The sequence below is a fragment of the Labeo rohita genome, chromosome 16 (genome assembly GCF_022985175.1).
Source record: "Labeo rohita strain BAU-BD-2019 chromosome 16, IGBB_LRoh.1.0, whole genome shotgun sequence".
Lineage (NCBI taxonomy): Eukaryota > Metazoa > Chordata > Actinopteri > Cypriniformes > Cyprinidae > Labeo > Labeo rohita.
Window position 1 is genome coordinate 883,480 of NC_066884.1, and position 23,031 is coordinate 906,510.

Below are 23,031 nucleotides of genomic sequence, written 5' to 3' on the forward strand. Positions count from 1 at the left end.
TAATTTAAATAAATAAATAAATAAATAGATAGATAAATTCTAAAAATCTTATATAATAATGTAATATAAAATAACATAATTATACTAAAAATAACTTTATAACTAATATAAAAACCGAAAACTAAAAATACTAAAAAAAATTAAACATTAATTGAAATTATCTGAACGTTAACAGTAAAATAAAATAAATATAATAATACAATATAAAAATAACATATACTAAAACTAAAAATAACTTTGTAACTATTGTAAAAAAAAACTAAAACTAAAAATACTAAAAAAATTACATCAACTGAACGTTATCTGAAAGTAAAGTAAAATAAAATAAAATAGTTTAGCAGTTAGGCAAAATGTCTGATTTTTGTTCAGTAACTAAAAAATTGTTTAATAAATAAAAAACTAAAAAAACTTGATAGACTTAATTACTAAATAGAAAAGATTACTTTAAAGTAATAAAAAAAACTGATGCAAAGTATTAGTAAATACTAAGATACAGTAATGATATTAGAATAACACTGTCCTGAAGTAGACACATGATTTGAGGAATCATTCAAACACTGATCCCAGAACAGCACTAGTAAGTTGAGCAGTTGTGCAGCTTGAGAACATGAACATGAGTTAAACGTCCCTCCTCTCTGTGACTCACACACACATGAGCGGCTGTGAGGAACACATGCCTGTCTTCATCTCCTACAGACAACAAATCAGCTGTAATTCACTTAGACGGTCCGTCATGTTACCAGTTACGAGCCGCATAACTCTCAATCCCGTCTGTCCTCAGTGAAAATCCCAACATGCCGCTCCCTGCATTCCCTGCGTCTGTGCTGAATCGCTCACATCTGAGCGCCAGAATGTGATTCACCAGAGCTGAAACCCGTAGAGGACAGACAGAGAGACTCACCGCTCCAGTGTTGAGTTTGTCAGGTTATCTGCTGTCTGTCTGTCTGTCTGTCTGTCTGTCGTTTTGTCCCGCTCTTCCTCTGGTTCTGTCCTACTCTGGGAATCCAGCCCTCTCTCTCTCTCTCTCTCTCTTCCCTATTTCATCACTAATTCTTTTCTCCACCTACTTTTCCTGAACTGGAGTTTATCTTAATCACTCGAACAGAACGCTGATAAAAACCTACTGACACTGCAATGCTCACAATAATTTCAAAACACAACTCAATATATAATACATCCAGAATGTAAAAGAACACAATCTACTCCACTTTACTGCAACACTGCAATTCTGCAGATTTAATATTTTTGTTCTTTTAATTCAGTTAAGGTCTCTTCAGTCTTCTGTTGGTCACACATTTTCACATTCACAGGTTAGAATTCAGCAAACTTGCAGTGAAATTCACATGAGCTTGTATTTTCTGTCTCATCATTATTAAGAATGTCTATATAATATTTGTATTTTGCATTAGCTTTGCATTAGTGTTTTGTTCATTTTAGTCATGTCTATTTAGTTTGTATACATTTTCATTTGTTTTAGTAATCTTAGTGCTTCAACATAAACTAAATGAAAATGTTAAAAAAAAATTGCTTCTGCAACTAACTGTAATAAAATAAGTTTTGTTTAAATTTTTATATTTTAATTTTTATTTCAATTTTAGCTTTTTCTTCTATTCCTTTTTATTGTCTATTTAGTTTTTATTTTTAGTATTTCAATAATGCAATTTTTGAAGTATTTTCAGTTTTCGCTAACGCTAACAATGGTTCAGGACAGTGTTAATTTAGTGTCATTACTATACTATCTTAGTATTTATTAATATTTTGCATTAATTTCTATTTTAATTTTTATTTGAACTTTTTATTTATTTTTTAAATTATGCATTAGTTTTTACTTTTAGTTTTTTTTAACTTTAGGTAGAGTTTTAGTAATTTTGTTGTCAGTTTCAGTCATGGTCATTAGTCTCTATTTAGTTTTTATTTGTTTTAGTTTTAGTAATTTTAGAACTAACTGAAAATGAGAGAATTTGCAGAAGTATCTGAGATAAAATAAGTTGAAGTTTTGTTAAATTCTATTTTATTTCTGTAAACATTCAACTTATTTCAAATGATGCAATTTTTTGTGGTATTTTTAGTTTTCGCTAACGATAACAATAATTCAGGACAGTGTTATTTTACTATCATTAGTATTTATTCATATTTTACATTCATTTTCAAAAGTATTTTTTTCTATTTTAATTTTAGTTGAACTTTTTTTATTTATTTTGTAATATTTTGCTTTAGTTTTTATTTTTACATTTTTTTTTTCTATTTCAATTTTAGGTAAAATGTTCGTAATTTTGTTGTCAGTTTTAGTCTTGTTTATTTAGTTTTTGTTTCCGTTTTTGTTTCCATTCCGTTTTATGGTATTTTTAGTTTTAGCTCACAATAACAATGGTTCAGGACAACGTTATTTTAGTTAATTTTAGTTAAAGTTTTAGTCATTTTGTTGTCCTTTTTACTCATATTTATTAAAAAAATAAATGAAAATGAGAGAATTTGCAGAAGTACCTGAGATAAAATAAGTTGAAGTTTTGTTAAATTCTATTTTATTTCTGTTACATTCAGCTTATTTCAAATATTGCAATTTTTGAAGCATTTTCAGTTTTCGCTAACGCTAACAATGGTTCAGGACAGTGTTAATTTAGTGTCATTACTATACTATCTTAGTATTTATTAATATTTTGCATTAATTTCTATTTTAATTTTTATTTGAACTTTTTATTTATTTTTTAAATTATGCATTAGTTTTTACTTTTAGTTTTTTTTAACTTTAGGTAGAGTTTTAGTAATTTTGTTGTCAGTTTCAGTCATGGTCATTAGTCTCTATTTAGTTTTTATTTGTTTTAGTTTTAGTAATTTTAGAACTAACTGAAAATGAGAGAATTTGCAGAAGTATCTGAGATAAAATAAGTTGAAGTTTTGTTAAATTCTATTTTATTTCTGTAAACATTCAACTTATTTCAAATGATGCAATTTTTTGTGGTATTTTTAGTTTTCGCTAACGATAACAATAATTCAGGACAGTGTTATTTTACTATCATTAGTATTTATTCATATTTTACATTCATTTTCAAAAGTATTTTTTTTCTATTTTAATTTTAGTTGAACTTTTTTATTTATTTTGTAATATTTTGCTTTAGTTTTTATTTTTACATTTTTTTTTTCTATTTCAATTTTAGGTAAAATGTTCGTAATTTTGTTGTCAGTTTTAGTCTTGTTTATTTAGTTTTTGTTTCCGTTTTTGTTTCCATTCCGTTTTATGGTATTTTTAGTTTTAGCTCACAATAACAATGGTTCAGGACAACGTTATTTTAGTTAATTTTAGTTAAAGTTTTAGTCATTTTGTTGTCCTTTTTACTCATATTTATTAAAAAAATAAATGAAAATGAGAGAATTTGCAGAAGTACCTGAGATAAAATAAGTTGAAGTTTTGTTAAATTCTATTTTATTTCTGTTACATTCAGCTTATTTCAAATATTGCAATTTTTGAAGCATTTTCAGTTTTCGCTAACGATAACAATGGTTCAGGACAGTGTTATTTTAGTATCATTACTATACTATCTTAGTATTTATTAATATTTGACATTCATTTTCAATAAAATATTTCTTTCAATTTTAATTTTAGTTGAACCTTTTGTTTATTTTTAAATATTTAGCATTAGTTTTTATTTTTTAGATTTTTTCAATTTTAATTTTAGGTGAATTTTTAGCACGTTTATTTATTTGTAAATATTTCGCATTAGTCATTATTTTTAGTTTTTTTCTATCTTAATTTTAGTTTAAGTTTTAGTGATTTGTTGTGTGTTTTAGTTGTTTTTGATGCCAGTTTAGTTTTTTTTTGTAATTCTAGAACATTTGAAAATTTACCTTTGAAACTAAAATATTTTTTTAAATTCTATTTCATTTCTGTCATTTAATTTTTCAGTATTTTAAGTTTAATTAATAATAACAACACTGGTTAAAGAGACTTCTTGTACTTTACTAAGTGATCATTCACCATTTTAACCTGTTGCACCATCAAACAGGTAAATAAATAAAACCCACAGACTGTTACAGTCTCTGTCTGACAGAAGCAGCATGAAGACGTCTTACCCTCTGAGACTTGTGCAGCAGCTCTTTCTTCTCCTGTCTGAGGGAACTCAGCGCTTTATCCTTTTCTTTTTCCATTTCCTTCAGCTGGTTTTCCAGTTGCTGGACTCGTTCCTGCAAGACAGCGACAAGATCATTCAAGTATGTTCAACAGTCTCAGTCAGCAGTGATCTTCGGTCTGCTCATAGTCTGCTGTGGTTTGCGTGGCACTGATGGTATAATGAGCTCAGACAGAGACAAAGCCGCCCATCGCACGAGTGAAGCGACACGCAACACACTGAAGTGACGCTCAGGGACACAGATCTGTCATCCAGAGCAGCTGAGTCAACGAGAGCCGCTCGATCGCTGTCACACGACCTGATTAAACGACATCACTCACATTAGACTCGATCTACACTACACACTACACACGCCTGATCAGGGCTCTACAGTATGATCATTTGAGTTGAAGGACAGCTTTTAATGACTATTAAGGAAGTTTGTAAATGAGATTGAATACAACAGTTAAATAAACAAGAAGTGACTTACATTGTCTGACTATAACACTACTGCCTAATTTTGCTCTATTTCGTCGTCAAAAATAGTTTGAAACAAGTCGCTGCACATCTTCATTCAAACACAGCGCTGTTTCGTTTATGAATGAACGTGCGTTTTTAAACGATTTTAAATGATTCAATTTTCCATTCAGAAAGAGTCACTTGCTTTATTCCTGAATGAATCAGCTGTTTGAACGAATCAAATGAATGAATGATTCAGTAATTAAATCAGTGACTTGCTGCCACCTACTGGCAGATTTATTTTGATTTATTAAGTATCTTTTCAGTTATTTAAATCATTTAATATTTCTATATTCAAAATATTATGTTTAAAACATTAATCTCAACATGAATTTATGAATTTGATTGCACTCATGACATCTCTGAGCCTCATTAAACATGAAAATACACATACAAGACACTTTTGTGTTCTTCTGTGCACCTCTGTAGTACTAATTAATGTTGTTAATACTGCATCTACTTGTTCTTATTCTGTTGTTTTAGTTAGATATTTTAAAAAGCTTATAAAATATAATTTTCAAAAAATATGACATATTTTTAATGAAGTTAGAAAAATGCCATTACAAAAGTAAAAACAAAATTCAGGATTTCGGAAGGAGTCAAATATCACCTCGTAATGGAAAAGCTCAATTTTTTTTTTTTTTTTTAAGATTTATTTTTGGCATTTTTATGCCTTTATTTAGATAGGACAGTGTAGTTTTGACAGGAAGCGAAGTGGGAGAGAGAAGAGGATGGGATCGTGAGCCGGGATTCGAACTCGGGTCGCCCGCAGCGCAATGGCGTTATATATCGACGTGCTAACCACAAGGCTACTGGCGCCAACGAAAAGCTCTTTTTTTTTTAATCAGATTTTTTGATTATTGATTAGAAGTTGCTCCTAAATTTTTTAAGTTAGGAGCACAAGTGCTGCCAAAAAGAAAAGCAAGGGTAGAGCCCAAATGGATTTTTAGCTTTGCTTTATTGGAAAAAATAAATAAAATTAATATAAAATTACATATAAACTATAAACATATACACAATCAATATTAGATATTAGCATACAGTACATAAACAATATTTTAGTCATATGAATTTATCATATTATTAATCTTTATACAGTATATACTTTATATACACTAGATATTATTTTCAGACGTGTTAAAGGAGAAGTCCACTTCCAGAACAACAAATTACAAATAATGTAGTCACCCCCTTGTCATCCAAGATGTTCATGTCTTTCTGTCTTCAGTCGTAAAGAAATTGTGGTTTTTGAGGAAAACATTTCAGGATTTTTCTTCACATAATGGACTTCATTGGTGCCCTGATTGTGAACTTCCAAAATGTAGTTTAAATGCAGCTTCAAAGGCTCTAAATGATCACAGCCGAAGAAGAAGGGTCTTACCTAGTGAAACGATCTGTCATTTTTTTCGGAAAATAAAAATTTGTAAACTTTTTAAGCACAGAAGCTGGTGTAGCACAGGCTCTGGAATGCACGTCCACAATGTTACGAATTAGTGATGGATCGTTCGTGAACGATTCGCTCATTTTGAACGAATCTTCAATGTGACTCAGGAAGAATGAGTCGTCTCAGGGAGTGATTTGTTCAGTCGCGCATGCGCAACGTCCTATTAGGTTCTGTACTGGAATCTTATGGGGCGTCACGTGATGAACGAACAACTCAAACCCGAAAACTTGTCAGATAAGAGGTGAGGTGAGCGAATCATAGACTAAAGACCCAGGTAAACAATGAATGAATCTTTTCTGTTTCTTATAGCATTATAGTTTTGTCTTGTTTGTCGTGTGATCAACGTTTGTGTAAGCAGTAGATGTGTTAGGGAAGTAACACGGAACATTTTAATTATATTTTGCTAAAATGAACAAAATGACTCAAAGATTCGTTCATTTTGCTGAATGAGACTCAAAGGTCCGAGTCGGTAAAATGATCCGAACTTCCCATCACTACTACGAATCACGTCTAAGTTCGTCGCCTGTGTATGAAAAAATCCATCTTATTTTCTCCTACAACTTCAGAATCGTCCGACATCGTTGTAGCTTTTTGTCTGTGAAACAGCGTTTGACTCACTTACACTTTCTAAGTCTTTGCGTGTTCGCTTTGTAAACACTGGGGCTGTAGTTCTGCGTGACCTTTCGTCATGATTCAATAGTACGTAGCGTCGTGGACGCGCATCCCAGAGCCTGTGCTACAACAGCTTTTGTGCTTAAAAAGTATACAAATTTTTATTTTCCAAAAAAAAATGACTGATCATTTTGCTAGATACATCCCTTCTTCCTCGGCTGGGATCATTTAGAGCCTTAGAGTACATTATTTGTAAACTGTTGTTCTGGAAGTGAAGCTCTCCTTTTAAGCAGCTTATCGGAGCAGCACTGAAATCTATGTAACCCGGCTCATTCTCACTCAGTGTCTCTCTCTCAGTCAGTCTCTCTCTCTTTCGTGACCCTGATGTAATTACCTTGTTTACTGCATCATGTGACTGTGTTTGGTGTGTCAGCATGAGCAATACTTCTGCTCACGCTCAGTGCGGCATAACATACTGATGACATAACGGCCAATGAGAGGCCAGTCAGTCATAACAGCCAGTTTGGAAAACACTGATGTGTAATGAAGATACGCCAAGTTCAGTTTAACGGAAAGTCTGAATCTCCAAGATTTACAGCTTCATAACTTTGATTGTGGCAGATGTGTGTATGTGACGTGACGTGAACTTGGTGCACTCAGAGTGATTTACTTTTAAGCCAAAAACTGAGGTGCATTCAACAGATCCTATGAGACTGGAGTGTAAAACATGTAAATGATCATGTCTGTGATGAGTTGTCATTAATGTGGAAGCATGAGTTTATTTAGCTCACCTGAGACGCGTTGCGCGTGTGTTGTACTCTGGTTATTTCTCTTTCGATGACCGTTTCGCTTTCTCCATCTTCTCCTTCTCGCTCGTCTTCCACTCCGCTCTCCAGCTCCAGAACGTGGAACTCCATGTCTTCAAACGCTCGTACTGTGGCCTCCAGCACATCCTTCTCCTGAACACCAAACCAGACATTACAGACTAAATCCATGCAAAACTATAAGAGAATGAGTCCATTTTTTTGTGTCAACAGAGATTTCCATGTTTTTATTTTAGTAAAATAAAATAAATTAAATATGTATTATATAAATATTATATATATATATATATTTTTTTTTTAAGTAAATTAAAAAAATAAATAAATAAATGTAAATGTAAATAAATTTCTATGTATACACAGAAAACGTTGGGGTCAGGAAGATTTTTTTCATGTTTTTGAGTCTCATCCAGGCTTTGTATACACAGTTAATACAGTTAAAATTGTGAAATATTTTTACATTTAAAAAAAAATGTTTCTTCGTGAATATTTCTTACACTGTAATTTATTTCTGTGATGCGCAGCTGAATTTTCAGCATCATTACTCCAGTCTTTAGTGTCACACAATCTTTAAGAAATCATTCTAATATGCTGAATTTGCTGCTCAACAAACATTTCTGATTATTAGCAATGTTGAAAACAGTTTTTGTAGGAACTGACACATTATATTATTCAGGATTCACAGATGAACAGAAGGTTCAAAAGAACAGCATTTATTTGGAATAGAAATCTTTTGTAACACAGATATAGTAAAATGAAATTCCAGGACTTTCAAGTTCTTTTCAATCACTACTTTTTTAATTTTCAAGGACTTCAAACAGAGTTTGCACTAATCAAACAATGTCTTCTCTTTTAAATAAAAAAAGATAAACAGTTAAAAGAAAATATATACTAATAAAAAAAATGGCAAAATGCATACTAAAGTATTACAAGGTATGCTACACTTTTAGTGTTTTGATAACTGTACTGCCTTAATTGTTTGATGTTTTCCACTGTTTAAGAAAAAAAACGTGCAAAGTCGCTCCGAAATCCTGATCTGAAACAAACGATTCGCCATAGGCACTCAGAAGTCGCAAACTGAATCAAATGATTCACAAACTGATTCAAATGATTCGCAAACCCACTCAGAAGTCGTGAACAGACTCAAATGATTTGCAAACCTGTAAATTCCCGATCTGAATTAAATGATTCACGAACCCACACCGACGTCCCAATCTGAATCTAATTATTTTTACGAACCCGCACTGAAGTCCCGATCTGAATCAAATGATTCATGAACCCGCACCAAAATCCCGATATGAGTCAAATGAATTGCAAACTCGTACAAGTCCCGATCTGAGTCAAATGATTCGTGAACCTGCACTGAAGTCCCGATCTGATTCAAATGATTCGCAAATCATTTGAATCAAATGATTGACGAACCCGCACCAAAGTCCCGATCTGAATCAAATGATTCACGAACCTGCACTGAAGTCCCAATCTGAATCAAATGATTCACAATCCCGCACCAAAGTCCCGATCTGAATCAAATGATTCACGAACCTGCACTGAAGTCCCAATCTGAATCAAATGACTCGAGCAAACCTGCGCCAAAGTCCCAATCTGAATGAAATGATTGACGAACCCGCACCGATGTCCAAATCTGAATCAAATGATTCACGAACCCGCACTGAAGTCCCAATCAGAATCAAATGATTCGCACAAACCCACACCAAAGTCCCGAACTGAATCAAATGATTGATGAACCCACACCAAAGTCTCGATCTGAGTCAAATGATTCGCAAACCATCATTTCAGATCAGGGCTCGGAGTGCGGATCACGAATCATCTGTGATCCGAACTTTGCGTATCACAAATTATTTGATTTAGATCAGGACTTCAGATCGTGTATAACATATCATTTCATTTAAATCATTCAATTCGTGAACTGACTCATAAACCCGCTCTGATCTAAATCAAATGATTTACGATTTGAAGACCCGATCTGAAACAAATGATTCATGATCCAATTGGAGTGCTTCAAAACAGTGAATCACTTTGTGACGGAATGGTTAAACTGATTCGAAAAGCTCGATTTCAAGCGATGTCAAAATTGAAAAATGAATGTCTCTTTTAATTTAATCTGGTTTTTGGTAGTGAATCGCTTAAAATGAACGACTGAAGTTACAAGTTTGAATCAATCGGAGCGGTTCCAGCTTAGATGACTCACTCAATTGATTCAGTTCATCTGTTCCTTTTTCGCGTCTTCAGTCACGTTTACACGACACTGTAAGTACTACTACTGGCTTAGCTCTATAGTTTTAAGACATTAACTGAAGCAAGCAAAAAAAAGTATGATGTTTAAGTACCTCTTCAGTAATATCAGTCAGATAGTCCCGCCCCTAACGTCATTGGTTGAGTCAGAAGTTGACATAATGGGAAACAATGTTACACTCTTTAGGAAGTCAAATGACTAATGACAGCCTCATTAAACTCATTAAATGAACCTGACACACCAGCTGAACATCTGAACAGCAGCGTTTGTGTTCACCTGTTGTAGTCGAAGCAGCAGCTGCCCTCGCTGGTCTTCTGGCTGTGAGGGAATCTGTTTCTCCATCTCCTTACACCTCCTCTTCATCTGCTCCACCTTCAGCCGCTGCTCCTCCAGCTGAACTCGCTCCTGAAGGACAGCACATCTTCAGCTCAAACACAGATCATGCATCATAAAGGTAAACAGAGCAGATCCAAACCTTCTGTCTGGTGGCCAAGTGTTGGCTCTTCCGTTGCCTGTCCTTCTCCTGCAACACCTGCAGCTGATCTGTGTGTCTGCGCAGACGCTCCTGCTCGGCCTGCAGCTCCCCTCGCAGCAGCGCCACCTCCAGCTGCAGCTGCACACCAGCAAACACACATCTCAACTTCTGTTTAAGTCATTTTACAAAAAAATGTTGATGGCGATGTTTTCAGATTATCTGTTTTTTTCTGCAGTGTAACAGAGTGTGTGGTTGCCAGATTGTAAAGATAAATTAAACCATGGAAAAAAAGAGAGTGGGGAATTGTAAAAAAAAAAAAAAAAAAAAAAAAAAAAAAAACATCTGGCAACCTTAAGTGTGTAAACTAACAAAGGTCTATGTTTTTTCTCCTCTTTTTTATTAAAGAAAATGTAAAAAAAAAAAAAATTAGGATATAGATAAACTACGTTTTCGCCAACAATATTCCATGTTAATATAGTCCCAGTTCCCAGATTGCAAAGATAAATTAAACAGGGAAGAAAATGTGTCCTTTTAGGAGAGAAAATCTAATTGGGGGATTTAAACATCTGGCAACCTCAAGGAAAGAAATTTTCAATTTATATCATTTTGGCATTTAAACTACAGTTTAGTCAACAATATTTCATGTTAATATAGGCATAGTTGCCAGATTGTGAAGATAAATTAAACACAGTGCAGAAAATGTGTCCTCTTAAGAGAGAAACCGCAATTGGGGAATTTAAATAAATCTGGCAACCTCAAGTATAAAAACTCACCTAGGTCTAGATTTTTTTTCTCCTCTTTTTTCTTAAAGAAATCAAAAGAAATATTGCATATACATAACAAAACAGGGCAGAAAATGTGTCCATTTAAGAGAGAAACTCTAACTGGCCAATTTAAACAAATCTGGCAACTTCAAGTATAAAAACTTACAGAAGTCTAATTTTTTCCCCTCTTTTTTTCTTCGAAAGAAAACGTCAAGAAATTTTGGATATAGATAATGTTTTCGATATAAACTACATTTCAGTCAACGATATTGCATGTTAACATAGTCACAGTTGCCAGATTGCAAAGATAAATTAAACACGGCAAAAATGTGTCCTTTAAGAGAGAAACTGTAATTGGGGAGTTTAAACATCTGGCAACCTCAAGTAAAGAAATGTTCAACTTATATCATTTTTGCATTTAAACTACACTTTAGTCAACAATATTGCATTTTAATATAGTCAGAGTTGCCAGATTGTGAAGATAAATTAAATACAGGGCAGAAAATGCATCTTTTTCTAGGGAGAAACTCTAATTGGGGAGTTAAACACATCTGGCAACCTCCAATAAGAAAACTCACAGAGGTCTAGGTTTTTTCTCCTCTTTTTTTATTAAAAAAAGTTAAAAAAAATTGCATATAGATAATTTTTTTTGCATATAAACTACAATTTTAGTCAACAATATTGCATGTTAATATAGTCACAGTTGCCAGATTGTGAAGATAAATTAAATACAGGGCAGAAAATGCATCTTTTTAAGAGATAAACTCTACTTGGGGAGTTTGAACAAATCTGGCAACCTCAAGTATAAAAACTCACAGAGGTCTAGATTTTTCACCTCTTTTTATTAAAGAAAATCAAAAGACATATTGTATATACACAATTCTTTGCATATAAACTACATTTTAGTCAACAATTTTGCATGTTAATATAGTCACAGTTGCCAGATTGTGAGGATCGATTAAACACAGATTTTAACACATCTGGCAGTCTCAAGTATAAAAAACTCATAGAGGTCTAGGTTTTTTCTCCTCTTTTTTATTAAAGAAAAAAAAGAAAGATTGGATATAGATCATTTTTGCATATAAACCACATTTAAGTCAACAATTTTGCATGTTAATATAGTCACAGTTGCCAGATTGTGAGGATAAATTAAACACAGGGCAGAAATTGTGACCTTTTAAGAAAGAAACTCCAACTGGGGAATTTAAACAAATCTGGCAACCTCAATTATAAACGCTCACAGAGGTCTAGATTTTTTTTTTTTTTTTTTTTTTTTTTTTTTTTTTTTTTTTTTTTTTTCGTCGTAGTTTTTAACTAAACTCACCTCAATCTTGAGCTCCTCCCTCTGCTGGTCGAGCTCCGTGATTTGCTGCTGCAGCATGGATGGTGACGTCAGTAAATCTCCATCTGTCTGTTTGGCTCGACACTGGTTAAACACAGAACGGGAGATGAGCGCGGTTGAACCGCTGGACTGGTTATGAAGTGAAAGCGTGCATTTACCCGTTCGCTCTCGGTGCTGCTGCCCTCTGTGTCTGACTCCGCCCCCGAGGAGGCGGGGCTTTGCTCCACTCTCATGATCCACGGCGATCTTCTGACCGGCTCCCACTGGCTCCTCTGTGTTTCCATATTGTGTCTGGGCATGTCTGGTTAAACAGGAGTGGAGACTAGTTAAGTGTGGAGGTATGGGACATTTGAACATTACAGTAATTCAATGCAGCAAACGAGGGTCAAATGACAGATGCTCAAGCTAACGTGCACTGAACACGGGAAAAGTCAAATCCTGACTGGTGTATGTTGTGTCCTACAAGTTGCCTAATTAGATTAATCACCTAAATGTTTTACATAACAGCCTTTAATTCTCAGGTGAGACGTGTTACAGAAATGCAACACGTGGCATTTTAATGTCAATTGTTATTAATAAAATATTCATAACATTCTTTTATTGCTGAAGCATAATAATAGCTATAATTTTAGAAGTGAAAATAATTTAAATGTAGCTATAAAAAAATGCAATTTGAAGTTAAACATGTAAATTAATTTTAAAAGCAGAAATGTAAAAAATAGTTACAATGTGGGTGTGTATATTTTAATCTAAATTATTGATATGAATATAATTCATAACAAACTTGTCTGCTGCTGAGGTATAATAACACTGTGTCAAAGTAGGAATAAACAAGTTGTAAATTAAATGTTTAAATAAATTTTAAAATGAAATAAATAAATAAAAAAAAAGATTAAAAAGTAATACATGAAAAAATACATGAAAAATGCAAACAAAAAATGTAAATACATTTAAAAAGCAAAAGTAAAAAATTAATTTGAAAATATATATATATATATATATATAAATTTAAATGTAATTATTTAAAAAACAAATATGTAAATACATTTTAAAATAAGAAATAAAAAAAATCTATTCATCTAAATTATTACTAATGATATATTCGTAAGTATTTTATTGCTGAGGTTTAATAACACCTATCATTGTGCCAAATTTAAATAAAACATTTAGATAAATTTTAAAGCAAAAATAAAACTGAAAACAAGAAAAAAATTAATTAAAAGGAAGAAAAAAATTGTGTGCATATATAAGAAAAATAAGCAGAAATAAAAACAATTTATATAAATAAATAATTTAATAAGCATTTAATTGTATTATAAAATATTTATTTTTAAAATTAAAATATAAAAAGAAAAATTTAATTTGAAAAAAAAGGGAAGAAAAAATAAAAACAAATTTAGAAATAAATTCTCTTTTTACCATTTTTTAAATAAAATGTACTTAAAAAAAGTTATTGAAAACTAAATTTAAATTAAACATTCAGATAAATTTTAAAGCAAAAATAAAAATGCTAAAAATGTCATTAAATACAAAAGTCTGGACAAATATATAAATATATATCTTTTATTATATATTTTTTAATCTAAATTATTACCATTGATAATTCCTTTATAATAAGAAGTATCACTGTGTCAAAAGACAAAAAATTATTAACTATAAAAAAATGAAAAATTAAATTTGAAAAATAAACAGAAATAAAAATAAAAACAACTTATATAAATACATTTTTTAATTATCATTTCCTTTTTCAACAGAATTAATTAATTATTTAATTCAAATTTACAAGTAAACAAACTTAGATTTATTTATTTAAATTATTATTATATATTTTTTTTTGTTTGTTTTCACTATTGGCTATCGAACACATCAGCTGTAAGTAAACAGTGTTGGTCGATCTCTACTTGAACTACAGTTCTTGCAAAATAAAAGTTGGCTAGGAAAGCATTTTCTTTCTCTTTTCTTCAAAAACAAACCACAGTAAAGTCAGTGAAGATGAAAGCACAGATGACAGACACGAGATCAATAGCGCTGCAGCGACGGCAGGGTTTTCTGTAGGTTGTACAGGTGTTTTTTACACAACAAGGCCACAGTTGAGCGTAACAGGACTCTGTGTGTTCACTGCAGCTTTTGTGTCGTCCGTCTGTGAGCTCGAGTCCGCTCCGCCCGAATCGCCCTCTTGCGCTCCTGACGCCGAGTGTGGGAACAGACTCTCGCTCGCCATTGTCCGAAACCGTTCCCAGCCTCTCCCTGCCCTGTCCGTCAGGCCTTATTAGGACTCGGAGGCACACGGATAAATATAAAACTCCCGGTACGACGAGCTCCAAACACAGACTGACACACAGAGCCTTCTGGAGGAGGAAGTGGCTTCTAAAATGTCACAGGCCGGTTTCATATTTCCACAGAGAGCGATTGGAGTCTGTTCCTAGAATAACCACAGCCTCTCTGAACAGACACACACAATAGCTTGTTTAAACAGGACTTTAGGGACGACCTTCATGACAAAGGCAGGTATTATAGTGTGTAAATTTACTATATGTACTGTTGATCAAAACTAGACCCAGCGGATCTTAACTAACAGCTACAAACTGTGAAGATGATTAACTAAAACACACTTGTTGCAGTGCATTATGGGACAGACTTCTCTGCAAAGGATACGTGCAATGCTAATACAAAATACAAAAATAAATATATTTATAAAATAATATAACTTATCTGCTCTTTGACTAGAAGGTAGTATAATATTAAAATTAATATCAAATTAATTATCAAAATTTAAATTTAAATTAAAAATGATTATATATTTAAATAATCGCAAATAAAATCTTATCTAGTCTTTTGCTGAATAATAATAATATAATATACAATCTAAAAGCATCTTATAAGGCAGCAAATTATAAAATATAAATATAATATAATATAATATAATATAATATAATATCTGCACTTTGGCTAAAAGAATGCAGCAAATTATAAAATATTAATACAAAATTACATAAAATGTTATCTACCCTTTGACTAAAGGAAGCTGTATAATATAAAATTAAATATAAAATAATAATGCATATAAAATAGCATAAAACTGTGTCTGCTCTTTGGCTAAAAAAAAGTCATTTTAGAAAGTAGCATAATAAAAAATATAAAATAATAATATATAAAATAATACAAAAAAATCTTATATGCTGTTTTGCTAAATAATAATATAATATAATATAATATAATATATAAAAGACAACATTTTATAAGGCAGCATAATATAAAAAATAAAAAATAAAATGACAAAATAAAATATAATATACAAAAGAAAATATTTTCTGCTTGCTGGATAAATAAATAAATAAATATTAAAAATTGTAATACATTTATTTTATTTAAATTATTTTATTATATATATATATATATATATATTTTTTTTAATCTAAATTATTACTAACATTAATTCCTTTATTGTTGAATAATAATAATAATTATCACTGTGTCAAAAGGCAGAAAATTTAAATATTTTAAAAGTATTTATTAACTATAAAAATATAAAAATTAAAATTGAAAAAATTAAATAATACATAGAAATATTTTAATTAGCATTTAATTAAATAAATAATTACTTATTAAATTAAATTAAACATTTAAAAAATATGCAGAAACAAAAAATAAAAAAATTATAAAGAAATTCTTTAATTATCATTTAATTTTATTAAATAATTAATTGATTAATTAATTAATTCAAATAAAAAAGCAAAGAAACTTGGATAAACAAATAAATTTTAACTTAAAATCTTATCTGCTCTTTTGCTAAATAATATGATATAAAATCTAAAAGACAGCATCTTACAAGGCAGCATAATATAAAATATAAATATGAAAAAATAAAATGACAATATAAAATATAATAAATAAAAGAAAATCACTGGATAAATAAATAAATATTTGTAATCAATTTATTTTATTTAAATGATTTCATTTTATATAGGCGTTAGTATATAAATTAAAAAATATATTTAAAAAACATTATAATACACAAATTTATGTAAGGTTTTAGCTTCTCTTTGGCTAAAAGAAAGTGTCTTTGAAGGCAGCATAAAATAAAATATTAATCTAAAATAATACTAAAAATAATTATGTATATAGAAAATATATGAAAAAGTTTTATCAGCTCTTTAGTTAAAATAAAGCGTCTTAGAAGTCAACCTAATGTTATATAACGCTGCCTTATCCAGACAGCTCACTGAGTGGTACAAGAAGCAGGAAGTTGCACCAAAACAGGTCGCCACAACCAGTCCTGATGCCTGACTTGTCCCGTGTGTTAAGACTAGTTATGTTAACTAAGCCTAGGCCACATGTGACACCAACAATCCCAATCTAATCATTTCTTTATCTGACCTCCAGTTCAGAGGAGCGAAGATTCACGAAGGTCTGAAGTCCAGAAGCGATAAAGTGAGAGTCACGACAGCAGAAAATGCAGATGTGAAAGCGCCGGCCCACTTTAATACACTTACAAGACACACGCAAGGAAGAGAGGGAGAGTAAGAGGACAGAAGCGATGGGGTGTAATGACTGAATAATGTTGGTAATTGCAGAGGAGTGGCTGCGCTGATAAACTGTGGCATAAACATCCTGTTATATAAGACGCCCCTCCTGATCATTACTAACTACCCGGCACTTCGTTCACACTCACTCACTAATCGCTTCTCGGCAGTAACCGCCGCTAACCCCGGTTTGCGCATTCTTCTCACGAATCTTAGCCGCTCGCATGCGTTCTTCATCGCACAGAAGAATCCGTGTGTCAACAAAATCTCCTCACTGTTCATTACAACAGCAGCAAATCTCCTGAAAAACCAGTTCACACTTAGAAAAAAAACTCCTGTACTGAATTACGACTTACAAATGGAAACTCAACACCTTTTACTTGGCATTCCAAGGAACTTTAGAGACCATTTACTGTAAAATAAAGTCAAACGAACCCCCTAATATGATCATCCTAAAATCTTTAAGGCAGCCACCTATTTTTATGTATAAAGACAATTTATAATGTGAAATATTAATTTTATGAATATGTCTAAAATATTATTTGGAAACTATCTAGTTTCTATTATGTTACTTTATATATTATATAATATTACACATATTATTAAATCAATTAATATAAATCAAATTTATTTTGTTATTTTAGAATTTTTTTTATTTATTCTGATCTAATGATTTATTTTTTAATTTAGTTGGATGTATTTAAATAATTTCTCATGGATTCTTAAATTATTTATTATTGTATTAATTATTTAATTAGTTATGTCTAAAATATTATTTGGATAATTTTAATTTATTTCAATGAAATTATTTATTTGTTAAGTTGGTTGAATTTAAATAATTATTATACATTTATTTAAATTAATAATAATAAATAAAGTTATTTATTATTGTAATAATTATTTAATTATGTCTAAAATATTATTTGGAAAATATTTAGTTTCTATTATGTTACTTTTATGAGTTTGCCTATTCACTATAGTACTGTACTGTTAGATATTATTTAAATACATTTTATTTTGTTATTTTAGTCATTTTGTATTTATTTTGATCTAATGACTTTTTAATTTAGTTGGATATATTTAATTAATTTATTATGGATTTATTTAATTAATAATTCTTCAATTATTTCTTATCTTAATAATTATTAAATTATTCATTTATGTCTAAAATATTATTTGGAAAATATTTAGTTTCTATTATGTTACTTTATCATGAGTTTTTGTTTATTCACTATAGTATTGTACTGTTACATATTATTTAAATAAATTTTATTTTGTTATTTTTGTCTTTTTTTATTTTGATCTAATGATTTTTTTCAGTTGGATGTATTTAAATAATTTATTATATATTTATTAAATGAATAATTCTTAAATTATTTATTATTTTAATCATTATTAAATTATTTATTTATGTCTAAAATATTATTTTAAATATATTTATTGTCTATTATGTTACTTTATCATTAGTTTGTCTATTCACTATAGTACTGTACTGTTACATATTTAAATCTATTTTGTTTTGTTTAGTCATTTTTTGATTATTTTGATCTAATAAACATTTAGTTGGATGCATTTAAATAATTAATTATGTATTTATTAAATTAATTAAATTAATTTATTAAATTGATAATTCTTACATTATTATTTTAATAATAATTACATTATTTATTTATGCCTGAAAAATTATCTCCCTTAATTTATTTGTTATTTTAGTCTTTTTTATTTTGATCTAATGTTTTATTTATTTAGTTGGATGTATTTGAATAATTTCTAATGTATTTATTAAATTACTAATTCTTCAATTATTTATTATTGTAATAATTATTTAATTATTTATTTATGTCTAAAATATTATTTGGAAAATATTTAGTTTCTGTAATGTCACTGTATTAAGAGCTTGTCTATTCACTATAGTACTATACTGGTACATATTAATTTAAATCAATTTTTTACTTTGTTATTTCAGTCATTTTTTATTTATTTAATATAAAATAATTTATTTAGTTAGATGTTTTTTTAATTCTTTATTACTTATTTATTAAATAAATAATTATTAAATTGTGTATTATTTTCATTTAAATAATTATTAAAATATTTATTTATTTATTTTACAAAATGACAGCTAATGTGATGTACAGCATGCAAATCAAGTGAACACTTACATAATGTTACATAATATTACACAATATGTTTAATGTGCATAATGTGAGAGCCATGGTAATACTTCCAACTTCCAAAAGGAAATATTTACCATGATAAATATTCTTAAAATGATGGTATTACCATGGTATTTGTCCAAATGCATCCCAAGTAACTTTAAAGAAAACTATGATGCTGCCATAGTAAATGACCAAAATACTACAGTACTACCAAGACCAAAACATCTTGCACTTTTTGGAAAATAAGTTTTTCTGCAGATGCACAAAATATAGGTGTAGTATTTACTTTTCAACAATTTTCACTCTGAAACTGCTAGTCATTTTCACAGATACTTACAAGAAACTGAAAGTAAGAAACTGAATTAAACATGACATTTCGAAGTAGAAAGACGGAAACTAAAATACTTTCTACAGTGCAACTGTAACACTGTAAAACTTTAAAATGTGAACATTAGAGCTTTACTACAGATGCATGAGTAATTATGTGTATCTCACCTGTGTGAAGCGTCCGCGCTGTAAAGCTGATCTCAGGACAGCATTCTTCACGCCGACAGCTCAAACTAAACGAATGAAACAGTGGTTCAGCACGCCTCCTTATAACTACAGTACAGCTCAACATTCCTCAGTCAAACCCTCTATCGTTATCGACACAAACAATCACGAGCCAGAGCGAGCTGAGATATCTGACTGATTTCAGATCAGTTTACTACAGATGAGATGTAATGAAGTCAGGGGTCACCGACCCCAAATACAACAAACATTACCAACACATCAGGCCATTTACACAGATAAAGCTGTGATTGACTGATATGCAGAGCTGGTGTTACTGTAATTCTAGGGGTTTTCAGACTTACTGATGCCGCACATCTCCATATATGACCATCCTAAAACTTAAAAAGCAGCAATATTTTCATGCATAAAGACCCAGTTTATACCGTGCAAAATATTAATATTGCAAATATGTGTAAAATATTATTTACATTTAGATTTATATTAATATTATTTAGAATTAATATTTATATTTTCTCTCTATTCACTGTAGTACTGTATTCTTATGTGTTGCATTTTTAATCATCTGTATATTATTTATTTTATTCGTTTTTAATTTGTATTTATTTCATTTATTTGTAATAAATTACATAAGTTAATTTTATTATTTTTATTTTTATTATTTCTATTTTAATTTTTTCTCTAAAGTGACTGACAGCTGATATATTGCTAATCCTAATTTATTTTAAGATTTGTTTATTTATTTAATTTGTTCTTAAATTTTAATAATCACTGGAGTGACTAATGGCTGATATAATGCTACCCCTTACCCTTTTTTTCTCTTAAATTTATTGTAATCAAATTATGTAAGTTAGTTAGTTAGATCTATATATATATATATTTTTTTTTTCACAATAATTCATTTTAATCATTTTTTAATTTTTTTTTAAATTATTATTTTAATCAAATTACAAGTTAGTTAGATCTTACCTTTTTTTACACTGTTTTTCTCTGACTGAAAAACCATTTATTTTATTTTTCTTTTTAATTTCTTAAATGTATTGTAATCAAATTACATAAATTAGTCAGATTTACTTTATTTATTTATTTTTTTTGGTTTGTTTTTACACTAATTCATTTTAATCATTTTGTCAATTATTTTTAAATTGTACTTAAATTACATAGGTTAGTTAGATCTTACTTTTATTATTATTATTTTATTTTTTTACACTTTTTCTCTAAAGTGACTGAAAAACCTTTTAATGTTTTTATTTATTTAATTAATTTCTTAAATGTATTGTAATCAAATTACATGAATTAGTCAGATTTACTTTATTTTTTTGTTTGTTTCTTTGTTTCTTTTTACACTAATTCATTTTAATCATTTTGTCAATTATTTTTAAATTGTACTTTAAATTACAAAGGTTAGTTAGATGTTACTTTTATTATTATTATTTATTATTTTATATTTTTACACTGTTTTTCTCTAAAGTGATTGAAGGCTGAGTTAACGCTAACCTTAACCCTTAATTATTTTACTGTTTTTATTTATTTAAATAATTTCTTAAATTTACTGTAATCAAATTACATCAGTACGTCAGATATACTATATTTAATTTAATTCATTTAATCTATTTTTTATTTAATTCTCAATGTTTATTTTAATCAAATTATTTAGATCTTAATTTTATTTTTTTTACACTGTTTTTCTCTAGTGACTGACGGCTGATATAACAGGTTTATACATAATAATGACATAATAATCAAATGTGATGTATACAAATGAAGTGCTCATTTATGTTACATAATATTTACCGTAAATTCACTAAAACATTCATTAATAAAGCTGCTGGCAGATGAACTGACACAGTAAACTCTTATATATTCATGTTTTCATTACAATTTCAACAGGTTTCTATATAAACTAGTCTCATTAACCAGTACACTGTGGTGGTTTAGTGATGGTATCACGCGATACCATGTTAGTACCAACATTTACAATGTTGTTTAACAATAACTACATTCATTTATCATACCATTTTTATGTACTCCTCGGTATTTCACAGAATACCATGGTATTACCATGATATGTTATTTTCAGCCCATGACCGCAGCTCTGCTAAAACTGTAATTCACTATTATAAACCCGCACTGCATACTTGATCCGGACCAAACCGTCTGTGGGTTTTAAACAATAAAGTTAGTTAGTTTCACTCACACAAGACTTTGTTTACTCTCATATGGCGGTTTTTGAGCTGTCAATCACTCACAGCAGATTCCTGTCAATCAATCACTTCTGTCAGAAACTAAATCTGAATTGTAATTTAATGACTGTTCCGTAATTCCCAGAGAACTGCAGAGTTAAACGCGTCAGTTTCATTCTGATCAGCGCGTCTATTTTATCGATAAATTGAGATACACGTACCGATCGTACCTGTCACAACTTCCGCCTCAAAATCCGTCAACGGTCCTGGAGTGTGAAAGACGAACAAATAAAGCGAAAGCAGCGACTGATAAACTCCGCGCGGGGATTTAAACGGGCTTTTCCCGAGACATGTGAAGCGACACGATTCGACGCGGCCAGCGGGAATCACACTTTCACTAGTCGCTCTGAGAGAGAGAGAGAGAGAGAGAGAGAGAGAGAGAGAGAGAGAGTGTGTGTTTGTGTCACACTGGCCGCGTCTCAAACCCTACTGATCCGCCTACTCTGACAGCGCGCTGGACTCAGCTGCACGATCACGTGACGCTCGAGCGCGCTGTCTTTATAGGCGCCTCACTAGGGTTTGAAACACAGTCCAGGATAAATGTGACCGTCAACAGGTGAAGCGCGACACAAACTGAAGTTCGTGACCTACGGAACAGTACAAAACGTTACACGGGTCATCTAAATATAACAAGTAGCTGAATAAAACGCAGATAGAGACATTTTAACTGAGGAAACCTGACAATAAACATACGATTGCTACAAAAAAATAAAAAATAAATAAAAAAATAAATCAAAATATAACATACACCACCCGTCTTTTTTTAAACAGTTGTTATTAATATGACTTTTTTGAATCAGATGTTTTTTCCATTTTTAGTATTTTTTTGTATTTTGTCTATATATATATATATATATATATATATATATATATAGTTTCAATAATATTTTTTTTTTCGTTTCAGTATATTAAATTAATAATTTAAAGCATGATTAACATGTTCCTAGCCTGTTTCTAGCCTGATTAGCAAGTTAGTAGCATGTTAGTAACATGATTAACAAGTTACTGGTCAAGCTGGGAGACCTGCTAAAAGACCAACCAAGCTTAAACCAGCTAAGACTAGACAACCAGCCTAGGCTCGTTTTAGCTGGTTTTGGCTGGTTTATACATGCTAATAATGCTAACAACATGCTAATCATGTTAGAAACAGGCTAGGAACATGGTAGTAACTTGCTAATCAGGCTCGAAACAGGCTAGGAACATGTTAATCATGCAAACAACAGGCTAGTAACTTGCTAATCATGTTAACAACATGCTAATCA

General features: G+C 30.3%; 1 protein-coding gene across 4 annotated transcripts in view; it reads right to left on the minus strand.

Moving 5' to 3' along the window:
• The window catches only part of LOC127178166 (pleckstrin homology-like domain family B member 3), a 33,964-nt gene extending 11,840 nt beyond the window's left edge, over positions 1-22,124 (minus strand). The window contains exons 1-9 of one of the 4 annotated variants that reach the window (XM_051130867.1): positions 21,940-22,124; positions 19,512-19,576; positions 12,493-12,635; positions 12,317-12,418; positions 10,229-10,366; positions 10,030-10,158; positions 9,848-9,880; positions 7,470-7,637; positions 4,069-4,179 (exon numbers count right to left, since the gene is read on the minus strand). In XM_051130867.1, the coding sequence (XP_050986824.1) occupies positions 4,069-4,179; positions 7,470-7,637; positions 9,848-9,880; positions 10,030-10,158; positions 10,229-10,366; positions 12,317-12,418; positions 12,493-12,633 (822 nt within the window). In that variant the 5' untranslated portion in view covers positions 12,634-12,635; positions 19,512-19,576; positions 21,940-22,124. Of the gene's footprint in view, positions 1-4,068; positions 4,180-7,469; positions 7,638-9,847; positions 9,881-10,029; positions 10,159-10,228; positions 10,367-12,316; positions 12,419-12,492; positions 12,636-19,511; positions 19,577-21,930 lie in introns of those variants that run through there. The other 3 variants (XM_051130868.1, XM_051130870.1, XM_051130869.1) reach the window with 3 other exon arrangements.
• Positions 22,125-23,031: the final 907 nt, after the last annotated feature.